General features: G+C 41.3%; 1 protein-coding gene across 1 annotated transcript in view; it reads left to right on the top strand.

The window, feature by feature from the left end:
- Positions 1-447: 447 nt before the first annotated feature.
- LOC133614893 (uncharacterized) overlaps positions 448-16,473 on the top strand; it is a 38,690-nt gene continuing 22,664 nt past the window's right edge. The window contains exons 1-4 of the mRNA XM_061973257.1: positions 448-1,140; positions 8,415-8,733; positions 11,002-11,052; positions 11,124-12,538. Of these exons, the coding sequence (XP_061829241.1) occupies positions 1,012-1,140; positions 8,415-8,733; positions 11,002-11,052; positions 11,124-12,538 (1,914 nt within the window). The 5' untranslated portion in view covers positions 448-1,011. The remainder of the gene's footprint in view (positions 1,141-8,414; positions 8,734-11,001; positions 11,053-11,123; positions 12,539-16,473) is intronic.

Raw genomic sequence — 16,473 nt, 5'->3', positions numbered from 1 at the left:
AGGATGTGTGAGGTTCCCCCCGCAGGATGTGTGAGGGTCCTCCCGCAGGATGTGTGAGGTTCCCCCCGCAGGATGTGTGAGGTTCCCCCCGCAGGATGTGTGAGGGTCCTCCCGCACCGCAGGATGTGTGAGGGTCCTCCCGCAGGATGTGTGACGGTCCTCCCGCAGGATGTGTGACGGTCCTCCCGCAGGGTGTGTGAGGGTCCTCCCACACCGCAGGATGTGTGAGGGTCCTCCCGCAGGATGTGTGACGGTCCTCCCGCAGGGTGTGTGAGGGTCCTCCCGCAGGGTGTGTGAGGGTCCTCCCGCAGGATATGTGAGGGTCCTCCCGCACAGCAGGATGTGTGAGGGTCCCCCCGCAGGATGTGTGAGGTTCCCCCCGCAGGATGTGTGAGGGTCCCCCCGCAGGATGTGTGAGGGTCCTCCCGCAAGGTGTGTGATGGTCCTCCCGCAGGATGTGTGAGGGTCCTCCCGCAGGATGTGTGAGGGTCCTCCCGCAGGGTGTGTGAGGGTCCTCCCGCAGGGTGTGTGAGGGTCCTCCCGCAGGGTGTGTGAGGGTCCTCCCGCAGGATATGTGAGGGTCCTCCCGCACGCTGCTTCATCTCCTTCGGCTAGACAAGAACATGTCTGAACACTTACTGTGCTTTTACACTCATCAGAAATGTAGATTATCTTGCATCATGTCTAAAAAAAAACACTCTCATGCTAAGTCTTTCACGACAAAAATATCTTTAAAGTTCTCACTGGAAACTGACAAATATCTCATTTTTAAACTACTTTGAATGAACTACTTGCAATATGTTCACCGTTCTTTGGGCTATATTACGTGTGTCTGTGCGTTGTCTTGCCGCTCTTACAGAGCAGGATCGAAGACTCAAATATTTTATTTTGAAATGAACTTTGTGTTGCTGGCACTTCCGGTTGCGGTGTTCGTTTGCAAGTAGCAGCCTAAGAAGTCCTCTCTGCTCTCCTCTGTTATGTCAGACCGTTTGCAATAAATCTGACGTGAAAATGTCACAGAGTTTGGTATTTTATTCGCAAGCCAAATTAATTTTGGAGACTGTTATTCACGGTTCTCTGGACTTACTCGGACCTACAAAAGAGGACACTTCCACGGATCAATCATGTTTGAGAGTGAAGGTAAAACAGTTTAAGTTGTGTTATTGTATACTTTTGTTCATGTATAATGTTAATTAGTTAAGAATGTCATATGTTTGAAGTTGTACAGAGATATTCCATCATAAAGAGACTGGACAATTGTTATTAGAAACGAGCAGAACCAAGATGGCGCCTGGTCATGTAGCCGAGCGAGCTAAAGTTAACGTAGCGAAGTTAAGTGACCTTCATATTTAATTAGTTATTTATACTTTAGTGTTGCCGTGTTTTATAGTTTGGCTGCCAGAGCTCTTGGCCGAAGATTACTATCTTATTTAACGTACAGGATATTTTCATGACGACCAGACGGCGGCTGTTTGCTCATTGCGCTACATGACATTAGCGCCATCTAGCGGTTTGGAGGGCGTAATTAACCATGAGACATCCATCCATTTTATACCGCTTGTCCCTTTTGGTGTCGCGGGGGGGTGCTGGAGCCTATCTCAGCTGCATTCAGGCGGAAGGCGGGGTACACCCTGGACAAGTCGCCACCCCATCACAGATAGACAACAGTCACACTCACATTCAATCAATCAATCAATCAATGTTTATTTATATAGCCCTAAATCACAAGTGTCTCAAAGGGCTGCACAAGCCACAACGACATCCTCGGTATAGCCCACATAAGGGCAAGGAAAAACTCACCCCAGTGGGACGTCGATGTGAATGACTATGAGAAACCTTGGAGAGGACCGCATATGTGGGTAACCCCCCCCCCCCCCTCTAGGGAGACCGAATGCAATGGATGTCGAGTGGGTCTAACATAATATTGTGAGAGTCCAGTCCATAGTGGATCCAGCATAACAGTAAGAGTCCAGTCCACAGTGGGGTCAGCAGGAAACCGTCCCGAGCGGAGACGGGTTAGCAGCGCAGAGATGTTCCCAACCGATATACAGGCGAGCGGTCCACCCCGGGTCCCGACCCCGGACAGCCAGCACCCCATCCATGGCCACCGGATGTGTGTGTCTCCCCTTCCAGCAGCAGGAAACATGAAGTGCTCTAAAACTTGCTGGTAGACGGCTGCGTTGACCCTGGATCTCAGGAAACAGAGTGGACCGACACCAGCAGATGACATGGCACCCCAAACCATCACTGATGGTGGAAACTTTACACTAGACTTCAGGCAACGTGGATCCTGTGCCTCTCCTGTCTTCCTCCAGACTCTGGTACCTCGATTTCCAAAGGAAATGCAAAATTTGCATGGTTGGGTGATGGTTTGGGGTGCCATGTCATCTGCTGGTGTCGGTCCACTCTGTTTCCTGAGATCCAGGGTCAACGCAGCCGTCTACCAGCAAGTTTTAGAGCACTTCATGCTTCCTGCTGCTGACCTGCTCTATGGAGATGGAGATTTCAAGTTCCAACAGGACTTGGCGCCTGCACACAGCGCAAAATCTACCCGTGCCTGGTTTACGGACCATGGTATTTCTGTTCTAAATTGGCCCGCCAACTCCCCTGACCTTAGCCCCATAGAAAATCTGTGGGGTATTGTGAAAAGGAAGATGCAGAATGCCAGACCCAAAAACGCAGAAGAGTTGAAGGCCACTATCAGAGCAACCTGGGCTCTCATAACACCTGAGCAGTGCCAGAAACTCATCGACTCCATGCCACGCCGCATTAACGCAGTAATTGAGGCAAAAGGAGCTCCAACCAAGTATTGAGTATTGTACATGCTCATATTTTTCATTTTCATACTTTTCAGTTGGCCAACATTTCTAAAAATCCCTTTTTTGTATTAGCCTTAAGTAATATTCTAATTTTGTGACACACGGAATTTTGGATTTTCATTTGTTGCCACTTCAAATCATCAAAATTAAATGAAATAAACATTTGAATGCATCAGTCTGTGTGCAATGAATAAATATAATGTACAAGTTACACCTTTTGAATGCAATTACTGAAATAAATCAAGTTTTTCAAAATATTCTAATTTACTGGCTTTTACCTGTATATAAAAAAATGGGTATTTCTGTCTGTCATTCCGTCGTACATTTTTTTTTCCCCTTTTACGGAAGGTTTTTTGTAGAGAATAAATGATGACAAAAACCACTTAATTGAACGGTTTAAAAGAGGGGAAAACACGAAAAAAATTAAAATAAAATTTTGAAACATAGTTTATCTTATATTTCGACTCCTTAAATTTCAAAATTCAACCGACAAAAAGAAGAGAAAAACTAGCTAATTTGAATCTTTTGGAAAAAATTAAAAAAAAAATTTATGGAACATCATTAGTCATTTTTCCTGATTAATATAGATTTTAGAATTTTGATGACATGTTTTAAATTGGTTAAAATCCAATCTGCACTTTGTTAGAATATTTAACAAATTGGACCAAGCTATATTTCTAACAAAGACAAATCAGTATTTCTTCTAGATTTTCCAGAACAAAAATTTTAAAAGAAATTCAAAATACTTTGAAATAAGATTTAAATTTGATTCTACAGATTTTCTAGATTTGCCAGAATAATTTTTTTGAATTTTAATCATAGTAAGTTTGAAGAAATATTTCACAAATATTCTTCGTCGAAAAACCAGAAGCTAAAATATTTATTATTCTTTACAATAATAAAAAAAAAAAAATACTTGAACATTGATTTAAATTGTCAGGAAAGAAGAGGAAGAAATTTAAAAGGTAAAAAGGTATATTTGTTTAAAAATCCTAAAATCATTTTTAAGGTTGTATTTTTTCTCTAAAATTGTATTTCTAAAAGTAATAAGAAGCAAAGTAGAAAATAAATGAATTTATTTAAACAAGTGAAGACCCATCCATCCATCCATTTTCTACCGCTTATTCCAAGTGAAGACCAAGTCTTTAAATAATTTTTCTTGGATTTTCAAATTCTATTTGAGTTTTGTCTCTTCTAGAATTAAAAATGTCGAGCAAAGCGAGACCAGCTTGCTAGTAAATAAATAAAATTAAAAAAAAATAGAGGCAGCTCACTGGTTAGTGCTGCTCTTTGAGCTATTTTTAGAACAGGCCAGCGGGCGACTGATCTGGTCCTTACGGGCTACCTGGTGACCGCGGGCACCGCGTTGGTGACCCCTGCCCTAGTATATACAATAATATAAACCAAGTCATTGTATTTCATTTAGGATTATTTCATATCTTCATTTAAATAAAAATATATTTTTATCTTTTTTAGATACAGTCAATAAATAATGTGAACATGTATCATAACATGGAAATCTAAGAGAACGTGTTGTGGATGATTGTGGACTGGGAATTTTTTTAATTTTATTTTTTTACACATTTTTATTTAAAAAAAAAAAAAAAAGTTTTTCCGACGTATTACATTTTAGACGATTTCTCTTAGTTATTATTTCTCCGGCTGTAGAAAAGACACGCTCACAGGGCACAGAGGAGGCGACACAGTTCGCGTATCGGTCACATGACCAAAACAGCTCATGATCGGTAACGTGACTTTCTAAAAGCGGTACGCGCACCGACACAGGGTTTGCTCTATGAGCTCGACGCATGCGCCGATGCATCGGTGTTGCCGGACCCATCACTACCGTGTTGCCATTGTCCACACCTGTCTCCATCTAAACACAGCAGTGCGCTCTTAAGCTCACGCTGAGAAGCGAGGGAAAATGACTTTAAACCAAGCACTTGGCTCCGTGTCAGAGGGGAAATCGCCCGAGCAAAGTCTTATGTCGTTGGTCCGCCATTATTATAAAGCCAAACGACGCTAGTGCGCATGCGCCTGACTTTGTGTTGCTTTAAATGCATTAAAAAATGATGGGGTTTCGGTAATTAAAAAAATAGATGTATTACTAACCATCGGGAATTTTATTGCGAATTATCATTATACCGTTTATTGTTAAATCCCTCGTCCATTAACAAGTAAAAGGTCAAGGGTGGTCACGGCACACTGCAAAAAGTCAAAAAAAAAAAAAATTAGGGGTATTTTACTTGAACTAAGGAAAATGATCTGCCAATAGAACAAGAAAATGAAGTAAATGCTAGTGCCATTATCTTGACATAATGATATGCGCTCGGCATTACATTTCTTGAAACCAGCAAACTTATACTAAAAACTAGTTTATTGTTCTTAATGGAAAGGCAACAAGGTTGATACTCTCGGGGTCTCCTAGCCGCTCAGGCAAATCATATTGTCTAAAAATGCATTTTTCCATGGATAACATGACATCATCGCGCCAAGTGTGTGCTCTTTCAGTCAATTAGTGCACATATATACAGCCCGGCCCCCGGACACAATTTTTTAAATTGTAATTTTGAGGAATTTTTCTATATGTGCATGAATTATTTCTGTTCAAAATTGTTAGAAATGTTAAATGTTTAAATATTAATTTACTGTACTGTGCCAACTGTACTACTATATGAGTACCTATTTTCTATTGTTTCATTGAAAATAAAACAGCAAAGTCCATTTGGCTGTCATCTGTTTTAATTATGAGACACAATTGTGTCAAAATCATGATTTTTTTTTTTTCATGCTTGAAATAAGAAGTTATTACTTTAAAAAAGTAGTTTTATACTCGTGAGTGTTGATGACACAGCATTGCAACACTTGATATTCTAGTTTCAAGCATGTTTTACTCAATATAGGTCATCACATCCAGAGGTGGGTAGTAACGCGCTACATTTACTCCGTTACATCTACTTGAGTAACTTTTGGGATAAATTGTACTTCTAAGAGTAGTTTTAATGCAACATACTTTTACTTTTACTTGAGTATATTTATAGAGAAGAAACGCTACTTTTACTCCGCTACTTTTATCTACATTCAGCTCGCTACTCGCTACTAATTTTTATCGATCTGTTAATGCACGCTTTGTTTGTTTTGGTCTGTCAGACAGACCTTCATAGTGCCTGCGTTTCAACAAATACAGTCACTGGTGACGTTCACTCCGTTCCACCAATCAGATGCAGTCACTGGTGACGTTGGACCAATCAAACAGAGCCAGGCGGTCACATGACCTGACTTAAACAAGTTGAAAAACTTATTGGGGTGTTACCATTTAGTGGTCAATTGTACGGAATATATACTGTACTGTGCAATCTACTAATACAAGTTCCAATCAATCAATCAAAACTGTGAAGGAAAAAAGACAATTTTTTATTTCAACCGTACATCCCGTCAAAAGGCTAAAGACTGATTGCACAGTTCCTGTCTTCACAATAAAAGTGCCGCTCCATTGCGCCTGCGCTTTCAAAATAAGAGTCTCCGAAAGCCAACGCAAACAAGCTAGCAAGCTACGGAGTTTGCCGCCAATGTATTTCTTGTAAAGTGTATAAAAACGAATATGGAAGCTGGACAAATAAGATGCCAAAAACCAACCACTTTCATGTGGTATTAGACAGAAAGGAGGAACTTTTTTTCTCCTCCATTTGAAAATGTGGACGTTATCAGCACTACTGTCTGATTACAATCAATGCAAGTCATCAGAATCAGGTAATACACCAACTTATATTCTTGTCTTCATGAAAGAAAGAAATCTATATGTGTTAAACATGCATGTATATTCATTAAAACATCTTTAACATGTAAAAAAAAAAGCGGCAAAATAAATACATATAAATCATATACTGTATATATCAATGTATGTATGTATATATATATATATATATATATATATATATATATATGATATGTGTGTGTATGTTACTCATCAGTTACTCAGTACTTGAGTAGTTTTTTCACAACATACTTTTTACTTTTACTCAAGTAAATATTTGGGTGACTACTCCTTACTTTTACTTGAGTAATAAATCTCTAAAGTAACAGTACTCTTACTTGAGTACAATTTCTGGCTACTCTACCCACCTCTGTTCACATCTCAGCAACAAGCTGTAATATCTTACTGACATCATTTAGGAGCAAAACACTTAAAACAAGTAAAACACTCTAACATAAAATCTGCTTAGTGAGAAGAATGATCTTTTCAGACAGAAAATAAGCTAATATCACCCTTATTGGAGATATTTACTCTTACCGGTACTTAGATTTCAGTTTTTGCAGTACCGTATTTTCCGCACTATTAGCCGCACCTAAAAACCACAAATTTACTCAAAAGCTGACAGTGCGCCTTATAACCCGGTGCGCTTTATATATGGATTAATATTAAGATTCATTTTCATAAAGTTTCGGTCTCGCAACTACGGTAAACAGCCGCCATCTTTTTTCCCCGTAGAAGAGGAAGTGCTTCTTCTTCTACGCAAGCAACCGCCAAGGTAAGCACCCGCCCCCATAGAACAGGAAGCGCTTCTTCTTCTACTGTAAGCAACCACCCGCCCGCGTAGAAGAAGAAGAAGCGCGCGGATATTACGTTTCATTTCCTTTGTGTGTTTACATCTGTAAAGACCACAAAATGGCTCCTACTAAGCGACAGGTTTCCGGTTCATGAAAAGACGCAATCTCTCCATCCGCACACGGACTACTATTTCACAGCAACTGCCTAAAGACTTTCAAGAAAAGCTGGCTACTTTCCGTGCATATTGTAAAAACAAGATAGCTGAAAAAAAGATCCGGCCAGAGAACATTATCAACATGGACGAGGTTCCACTGACTTTTGATATTCCTGTGAACCGCACTGTGGATACAACGGGAGCACGTACGGTGAATATTCGCACCACAGGGAATGAGAAGTCATCCTTCACTGTGGTTCTAGCTTGCCATGCTAATGGCCAGAAACTTCCACCCATGGTGATATTCAAAAGGAAGACCTTGCCAAAAGAGACCTTTCCAGCCGGCGTCATCATAAAAGCTAACTCGAAGGGATGGATGGATGAAGAAAAGATGAGCGAGTGGTTAAGGGAAGTTTACGCGAAGAGGCCGGGTGGCTTTTTTCACGCAGCTCCGTCCATGTTGATATACGACTCCATGCGCGCCCACATCTCGCTGGTTTTTAATATATTATTAAAGTTTGACTGACCTATCGGACTGTTTTTTTGACATTCCTTTAGCGCAGTTAGATGCGGCTTACAACACGGGGCGGCTTATAGGTGGACAAAGTTTTGAAATATGCCGTTCATTGAAGGCGCGGCTTTTAACCCAGGGCGGCTTATGGTGCGGAAAATACGGTACATGTTCTTGCCGCAAATTTTGGAGTCATTTTTTTAGGGCATGACGGAAAATGACCGGGCTTTTGCCGCAGTTAAATTCGAGCCCTGAATGTTTGTTGTAATAGGTTGGTTCAAGAATGTCTGTTATTGACACTCTCATCCAAGCTTTTTATCAAAACGTGAGGATGGAACATTGCTTACTTGCTTCAAATAATGAAATGTTTTCCCTATTTAGCCAGGGTTGGACAAAGCGGTGGACACGTTGGCTCGGGAGGCCAGCAGAAAGATCGGCGCCGTTTTCCAGCAGCTGTTTGCGGCGGAGAACAAGGAGAAGCTGGCGCTGAGGGACAAGGTGTGTCAGCTGGAGTGCGAGCTGAAGGCCCTGACGGACAACTTTGACGACGCCAGAACGTGGAGAGAAAATGTTCTGAATGGATGCCCCGTGCTGAACGAGCAGACCGGATGGGTCTTCACCTTGAAGCCCTTTGGGACGCTGGTCAAATCAGCCGAGGAAGAGTCGGCGGCTGCTGATGGAGACGGTGGACAAGATGAAGGTAAGTGTTGAAATATTTGAATGTGAGGTGCGGTAAAACTAGAGGTGTCCCGATACAACCTTTTCACTTCCGATACCCATATTGGAGCCTTGAGTAGTGGCTGATACTGATGTTAATACGGATACCGTATTTTCCGCACCATAAGGCGCCCTGGGTTATAAGCCGCGCCTTCAATGAACGGCATATTTCAAAACTTTGTCCACCTATAAGCCGCCCCGTGTTATAAGCCGCATCTAACTGCGCTAAAGGAATGTCAAAAAAACAGTCAGATAGGTCAGTCAAACTTTAATAATATATTAAAAACCAGCGTGATGTGGGCGCGCATGGAGTCGTATATCAACATGGACGGAGCTGCGTGAAAAAAGCCACCCGGCCTCTTCGCGTAAACTTCCCTTAACCACTCGCTCATCTTTTCTTCATCCATCCATCCCTTCGAGTTAGCTTTTATGATGACGCCGGCTGGAAAGGTCTCTTTTGGCAAGGTCTTCCTTTTGAATATCACCATGGGTGGAAGTTTCTGGCCATTAGCATGGCAAGCTAGAACCACAGTGAAGGATGACTTCTCATTCCCTGTGGTGCGAATATTCACCGTACCGTATTTTCCGCACTATTAGCCGCACCTAAAAACCACAAATTTACTCAAAAGCTGACAGTGCGGCTTTTAACCCGGTGCGCTTTATATATGGATAAATATTAAGATTCATTTTCATAAAGTTTCGGTCTCGCAACTTCGGTAAACAGCCGCCATCTTTTTTCCCGGTAGAACAGGAAGCGCTTCTTCTTCTACGCAAGCAACCGCCAAGGTAAGCACCCGCCCCCATAGAACAGGAAGCGCTTCTTCTTCTACTGTAAGCAACCACCCGCCCGCGTAGAAGAAGAAAAAGCGCGCGGATATCACCGTACGTTTCATTTCCTTTGTGTGTTTACATCTGTAAAGACCACAAAATGGCTCCTACAAAGCGACAAGGATCCGGTTCATGAAAAGACGCAATCTCTCCATCCGCACACGGATTACTACCGTATTTCACAGCAACTGACAGGAACGGGAGCACGTACGGTGAATATTCGCACCACAGGGAATGAGAAGTCATCCTTCACTGTGGTTCTAGCTTGCCATGCTAATGGCCAGAAACTTCCACCCATGGTGATATTCAAAAGGAAGACCTTGCCAAAAGAGACCTTTCCAGCCGGCGTCATCATAAAAGCTAACTCGAAGGGATGGATGAAGAAAAGATGAGCGAGTGGTTAAGGTAAGTTTAAGTTTACGCGAAGAGGCCGGGTGGCTTTTTTCACGCAGCTCTGTCCATGTTGATATACGTATGTTTGTGATTGCACATTTGCGTACATTTTGGGAGTGAACAGAGTTGTTAGAACGCTGGTTTTTAATATATTATTAAAGTTTGACTGACCTATCTGACTGTTTTTTTGACATTCCTTTAGCGCAGTTAGATGCGGCTTACAACACCGGGCGGCTTATAGGTGGACAAAGTTTTGAAATATGCCGTTCATTGAAGGCGCGGCTTTTAACCCAGGGCGCCTTATGGTGCGGAAAATACGGTACGTGCTCCCGTTGTATCCACAGTGCGGTTCACAGGAATATCAAAAGTCAGTGGAACCTCGTCCATGTTGATAATGTTCTCTGGCCGGATCTTTTTTTTCAGCTATCTTGTTTTTACAATATGCACGGAAAGTAGCTAGCTTTTCTTGAAAGTCTTTAGGCAGTTGCTGTGAAATACTAGTCCGTGTGCGGATGGAGAGATTGCGTCTTTTCATGAACCGGAAACCTGTCGCTTAGTAGGAGCCATTTTGTGGTCTTTACAGATGTAAACACACAAAGGAAATGAAACGTAATATCCGCGCGCTTCTTCTTTTTCTACGCGGGCGGGTGGTTGCTTACAGTAGAAGAAGAAGCGCTTCCTGTTCTATGGGGGCGGGTGCTTACCTTGGCGGTTGCTTGCGTCGAAGAAGAAGCACTTCCTCTTCTACGGGGAAAAAAGATGGCGGCTGTTTACCGTAGTTGCGAGACCGAAACTTTATGAAAATGAATCTTAATATTAATCCATATATAAAGCGCACCGGGTTATAAGCCGCACTGTCAGCTTTTGAGTAAATTTGTGGTTTTTAGGTGCGGCTAATAGTGCGGAAAATACGGTACTTGTTTTTTGCTGATATCGCATCAATATCAGATATCCATATTAGATCGGGACACCACGAATAAAAGCTCAACAAAATATAAAGAGAGTAAATTCAACATGAGGTTCAATGTAGATGTTGCAGACCAGACTGAGGAGGTGACATCATCGTCCAGCAGACCAGAAGGTGAGGTGCTGCAGAAATGAAACGCAAAGATGATTCCATGTCCTCTACTCATTCATGCAACACTTCTGCAGGTGATGTCGTCACGACCCCGCCCACTGAGCGTCTCCAAGCTGCGGTCCAGAAGAAGGTATTCGAATGTGACGTGTGCAGCAAGAGCTTCAGCCGCCAGCTTCACCTGACCAAGCACGCGGACACCCACAAGGAGCCCTCCGCCTGCCCCCGCTGCCCCAGGACCTTCCGCAACGCGGCCACGTTGGAGCGCCACCTGCTGCGGCACGAGGAGAGGGAGCGGCAGAGCTTCGCGTGCGCCCTCTGTGAGAAGGCCTTCAAGAGCAAGATGCTCCTCAAGTCCCACGAACTGGTCCACCGAGACGCCCGGCCCTTCGCCTGCGCCGCCTGCGGCAAGGCCTTCAAGAGCCGCCAGCGCCTGCAGGCCCACCGCGTGGTCCACAGCGCCGACAAGCCGCACAAGTGCGAGGAGTGCGGCGAGGGCTTCCGCTACGCCGTGGCGCTGCGCGGCCACCGTAGCGTCCACACGGGCGAGTATCCTCACAAGTGCGGCGTGTGCGGCAAGGCCTTCGCCAAGAAGCGCTCGCTGGGCACGCACATGGCCGTGCACCGGGGGAAGATGTTCACGTGCGAGACGTGCGGCGCCGGCTTCACGCTGCGGCAGAACCTCAAGAGGCACGCCCGCATCCACACGGGAGAGCGGCCGTTCAAATGCCACGTGTGCGGCGTGAGCTTCGTGCAGGACAAGCTGAAAGCCCACATGCTGCTCCACGGCGCCTCCAAGACCTTCATGTGCGACCTCTGTGGGAAGACATTCCTCTACAACTGCCAGCTGCAGAAGCACCAGCAGCTGGTCCACCTGCCGGGGGACGGCCACGGTCAGGCGGCGCGCAGGCGGGCCGGGGCGCGCGCGTCCCGCACGGTCATCTTCCGGCGGGACAGGACCACGGTGGAGGTGACGCCGTTCACCTGCCAGACTTGCCAGCGGGGCTTCCACTCGGCGGCCTCCCTCAAGAAACACGAGCAGGTGCACGCGGGCCGCACGCCGTACAGCTGCCACGTGTGCGGCAAGGCCTTCCTCTACAAAGCCACCTTCGACTACCACCTGAGGACGCACTCGGGGGAGCGGCCCTACGCCTGCGACGTGTGCGGCAAGACCTTCATCATCCAGCACGCCCTCAAGTCGCACAAACTGCAGCACACGGGCGAGAAGCCTCACAGGTGCGAGCAGTGCGGGAAGGCCTTCCGGGTCTACACCAACTACCGCCGACACCTGAGGATCCACACGGGCGAGAAGCCGTACCAGTGCGAGGTGTGCGGCGTGCGCTTCCGGCAGCTCGGCCACGTCAAGTTCCACATGCAGGTGCACACGGGGGAGCGGCCCTACGTCTGCCACACCTGTGGGCTCGGCTTCTCCGACTCCAGGCAGCTCAAGAGACACGCCTGCGCCCAGAACGCGCTGGTGACCTCGTACACGTGACTCAATATATTTACTAGGGCTGGCAAATGATTCATCACATTTTGGAATTTGGATTGATCATGATTAATCCCATTTTAGAATTCGGATTAATCGTGATTAATCACATTTTGGAATTCGGATTAATCGTGATTAATCACATTTTGGAATTGGGATTAATCATGATTAATCACATTTTAGAATTCGGATTCATCGTGATTAATCACATTTTAGAATTTGGATTAATCATGATTAATCACATCTTGGAATTTGCTCAAGAGACACGCCTGCGCCCAGAACGCACTGGTGACCTCGTACACGTGACTCAATATTTTTACTAGGGCTGGCAAATGATTAATCACATTTTGAAATTTGGATTAATCATGATAAATCACATTTTGGAATTTAGATTCATCGTGATTATTCACATTTTGAAATTTGGATTAATCATGATTATTCACATTTTGAAATTTGGATTAATCATGATTAATCACATTTGGGGATTTGGATTAATTGTGATTAATCACATTTTGGAATTTGGATTAATCATGATTAATCACATCTTGGAATTTGCTCAAGAGACACGCCTGCGCCCAGAACGCGCTGGTGACCTTGTACACATGACTCAATATTTTTACTAGGGCTGGCAAATGATTAATCACAATTTGGGATTTGGATTAATCATGATAAATCACATTTTGGAATTTAGATTAATCGTGATTATTCACATTTTGAAATTTGGATTAATCATGATTAATCACATTTTGAAATTTGGATTTATAATGATAAATCAAATTTTGGAATTTGGATTAATCATGATTAATCAAATTTGGGAATTTGGATTAATCACATTTTGGAATTTGGATAATCGTGATTAATCATATTTTGGCATTTAGATTAATCATGATTAATCACATCTTGGAATTTGCTCAAGAGACATGCCTGCGCCCAGAACGCGCTGGTGACCTTGTACACATAACTCAATATTTTTACTAGGGCTGGCAAATGATTAATCACATTTGGGAATTTGGATTAATCATGATAAATCACATTTTGGAATTTAGATTCATCGTGATTATTCACATTTTGAAATTTGGATTAATCATGATTATTCACATTTTGAAATTTTGATTAATCATGATTAATCACATTTTGAAATTTTGATTAATCATGATTAATCACATTTTGGAATTTGGATTAATCATGATTAATCACATTTTGGAATTTGGATTTATCGTGATAAATCAAATTTTGGAATTTGGATTAATCATGATTATTCACATTTAGTAATTTGGATTAATCGTGATTAATCACATTTTGGAATTTGGATTAATCATGATTAATCACATTTTGGAATTGGGATTGATCATGATTAATCACATTTTAGAATTCGGATTAATCGTGATTAATCACATTTTGGAATCGGGATTAATCATGGTTAATCACATTTTGGAATTGGGATTAATCATGATTAATCACATTTTAGAATTGGGATTAATCATGATTAATCACATCTTGGAATTTTCTCAAGAGACACGCCTGCGCCCAGAACGCGCTGGTGACCTCGTACACGTGACTCAATATTTTTACTAGGGCTGGCAAATGATTAATCACATTTTGAAATTTAGATTAATCATGATTAATCACATTTTGGAATTTGGATTAATCATGATTAATCACATTTTGGAATTTGGATTTATCGTGATGAATCAAATTTTGGAATTTGGATTAATCATAATTAATCACATTTAGTAATTTGGATTCATTATGATTAATCACATTTTGTAATTGGGATTGATCATGATTAATCACATTTTAGAATTCGGATTCATCGTGATTAATCACATTTTAGAATTTGGATTAATCAGAATTTGGATTAATCATGGATAATACATCTTGGAATTTGCTCAAGAGACACGCCTGCGCCCAGAACGCGCTGGTGACCTCGTATACGTCACTCAATATTTTTACTAGGGCTGGCAAATGATTAATCACATTTTGAAATTTGGATTAATCATGATTAATCACATTTTGGAATTTGGATTAATCATGATTAATCACATTTTGGAATTTGGATTTATCGTGATAAATCAAATTTTGGAATTTGGATTAATCATGATTAATCACATTTAGTAATTTGGATTAATCGCGATTCATCACATTTTAGAATTTGGATTAATCATGATTAATCACATTTTGGAATTTGGATTTATTGTGATAAATCAAATTTTGGAATTTGGATTAATCATGATTAATCACATTTAGTAATTTGGATTCATCGTGATTAATCACATTTTGGAATTTGGATTAACCATGATTAATCACATTTTGGAATTGGGATTGATCATGATTAATCACATTTTAGAATTCGGATTAATCGTGATTAATCACATTTTGGAATTGGGATTAATCATGATTAATCACATTTTAGAATTCGGATTAATCGTGATTAATCACATTTTAGAATTTGGATTAATCATGATTAATCACATCTTGGAATTTGCTCAAGAGACACGCCTGCGCCCAGAACGTGCTGGTGACTTCGTACAATACACGTGACTCAATATTTTCTACTAGGGCTGGCAAATGATTAATCACATTTTGAAATTTGGATTAATCATGATTAATCACATTTTGGAATTTGGATTAATCATGATTAATCACATTTTGTAATTTGGATTTATGGTGATAAATCAAATTTTGGAATTTGAATTAATCATGATTAATCACATTTTGGAATTTGGATTAATCGTGATTAATCACATTTTGGAATTTGGATTAATCATGATTAATCCCATTTTAGAATTCGGATTAATCGTGATTAATCACATTTTGGAATTGGGATTAATCATGATTAATCACATTTTAGAATTTGGATTAATCATGATTAATCACATCTTGGAATTTGCTCAAGAGACACGCCTGCGCCCAGAACGCGCTGGTGACCTCGTACATGTGACTCAATATTTTTACTAGGGCTGGCAAATGATTAATCACATTTTGAAATTTGGATTAATCATGATTAATCACATTTTGGAATTTGGATTCATTGTGATAAATCACATTTTGGAATTTGGATTAATCATGATTAATCACATTTAGTAATTTGGATTAATCGTGATTAATCACATTTTGGAATTTGGATTAATCGTGATTAATCACATTTTGGAATTTGGATTAATCACATTTTAGAATTTGGATTAATCATGATTAATCGCATTTTGAAATTTGGATTAATCATGATTAATCACATTTGGGAATTTGGATTCATTGTGATTAATCACATTTTGGAATTTGGATTAACCATGATTAATCACATTTTGGCATTTGCTCAAGAGACACGCCTGCGCCCAGAACGCGCTGGTGACCTCGTACACGTGACTCAATATATTTACTAGGGCTGGCAAATTATTCATCACATTTTGAAATTTGGATTAATCATGATTAATCACATTTTGGAATTGGGATTAATCATGATTATTCACATTTTGAAATTTGGATTAATCATGATTAATCACATTTTGAAATTTGGATTGATCATGACTAATCACATTTTGGAATTTGGATTTATCATGATAAATCACATTTTGGAATTTGCTTAAGAGACACGCCTGCGCCCAGAATGCGCTGGTGACCTTGACACATGACTCAATATTTTTACTAGGGCTGGCAAATGATTAATCACATTTGGGAATTTGGATTAATCATGATTAATCACATTTTGGAAATTGGATAATCATGATTAATCACATTTTGGAATTTGGATTTATCGTGATAAATCAAATTTTGGAATTTGGATTAATCGGGATAAATCACATTTTGGAATTTGGATTAATCATGATTAATCCCATTTTGGAATTGGGATTGATCATGATTAATCACATTTTAGAATTCGGATTAATCGTGATTAATCACATTTTGGAATTGGGATTAATCATGATTAATCACATTTTAGA

Source organism: Nerophis lumbriciformis, linkage group LG17 (genome assembly GCF_033978685.3).
Source record: "Nerophis lumbriciformis linkage group LG17, RoL_Nlum_v2.1, whole genome shotgun sequence".
In the NCBI taxonomy this organism is placed as follows: Eukaryota; Metazoa; Chordata; class Actinopteri; order Syngnathiformes; family Syngnathidae; genus Nerophis; species Nerophis lumbriciformis.
The sequence above is the reverse complement of the archived record's forward strand: the minus strand, read 5'-3'. Positions and strand labels throughout refer to the sequence as shown.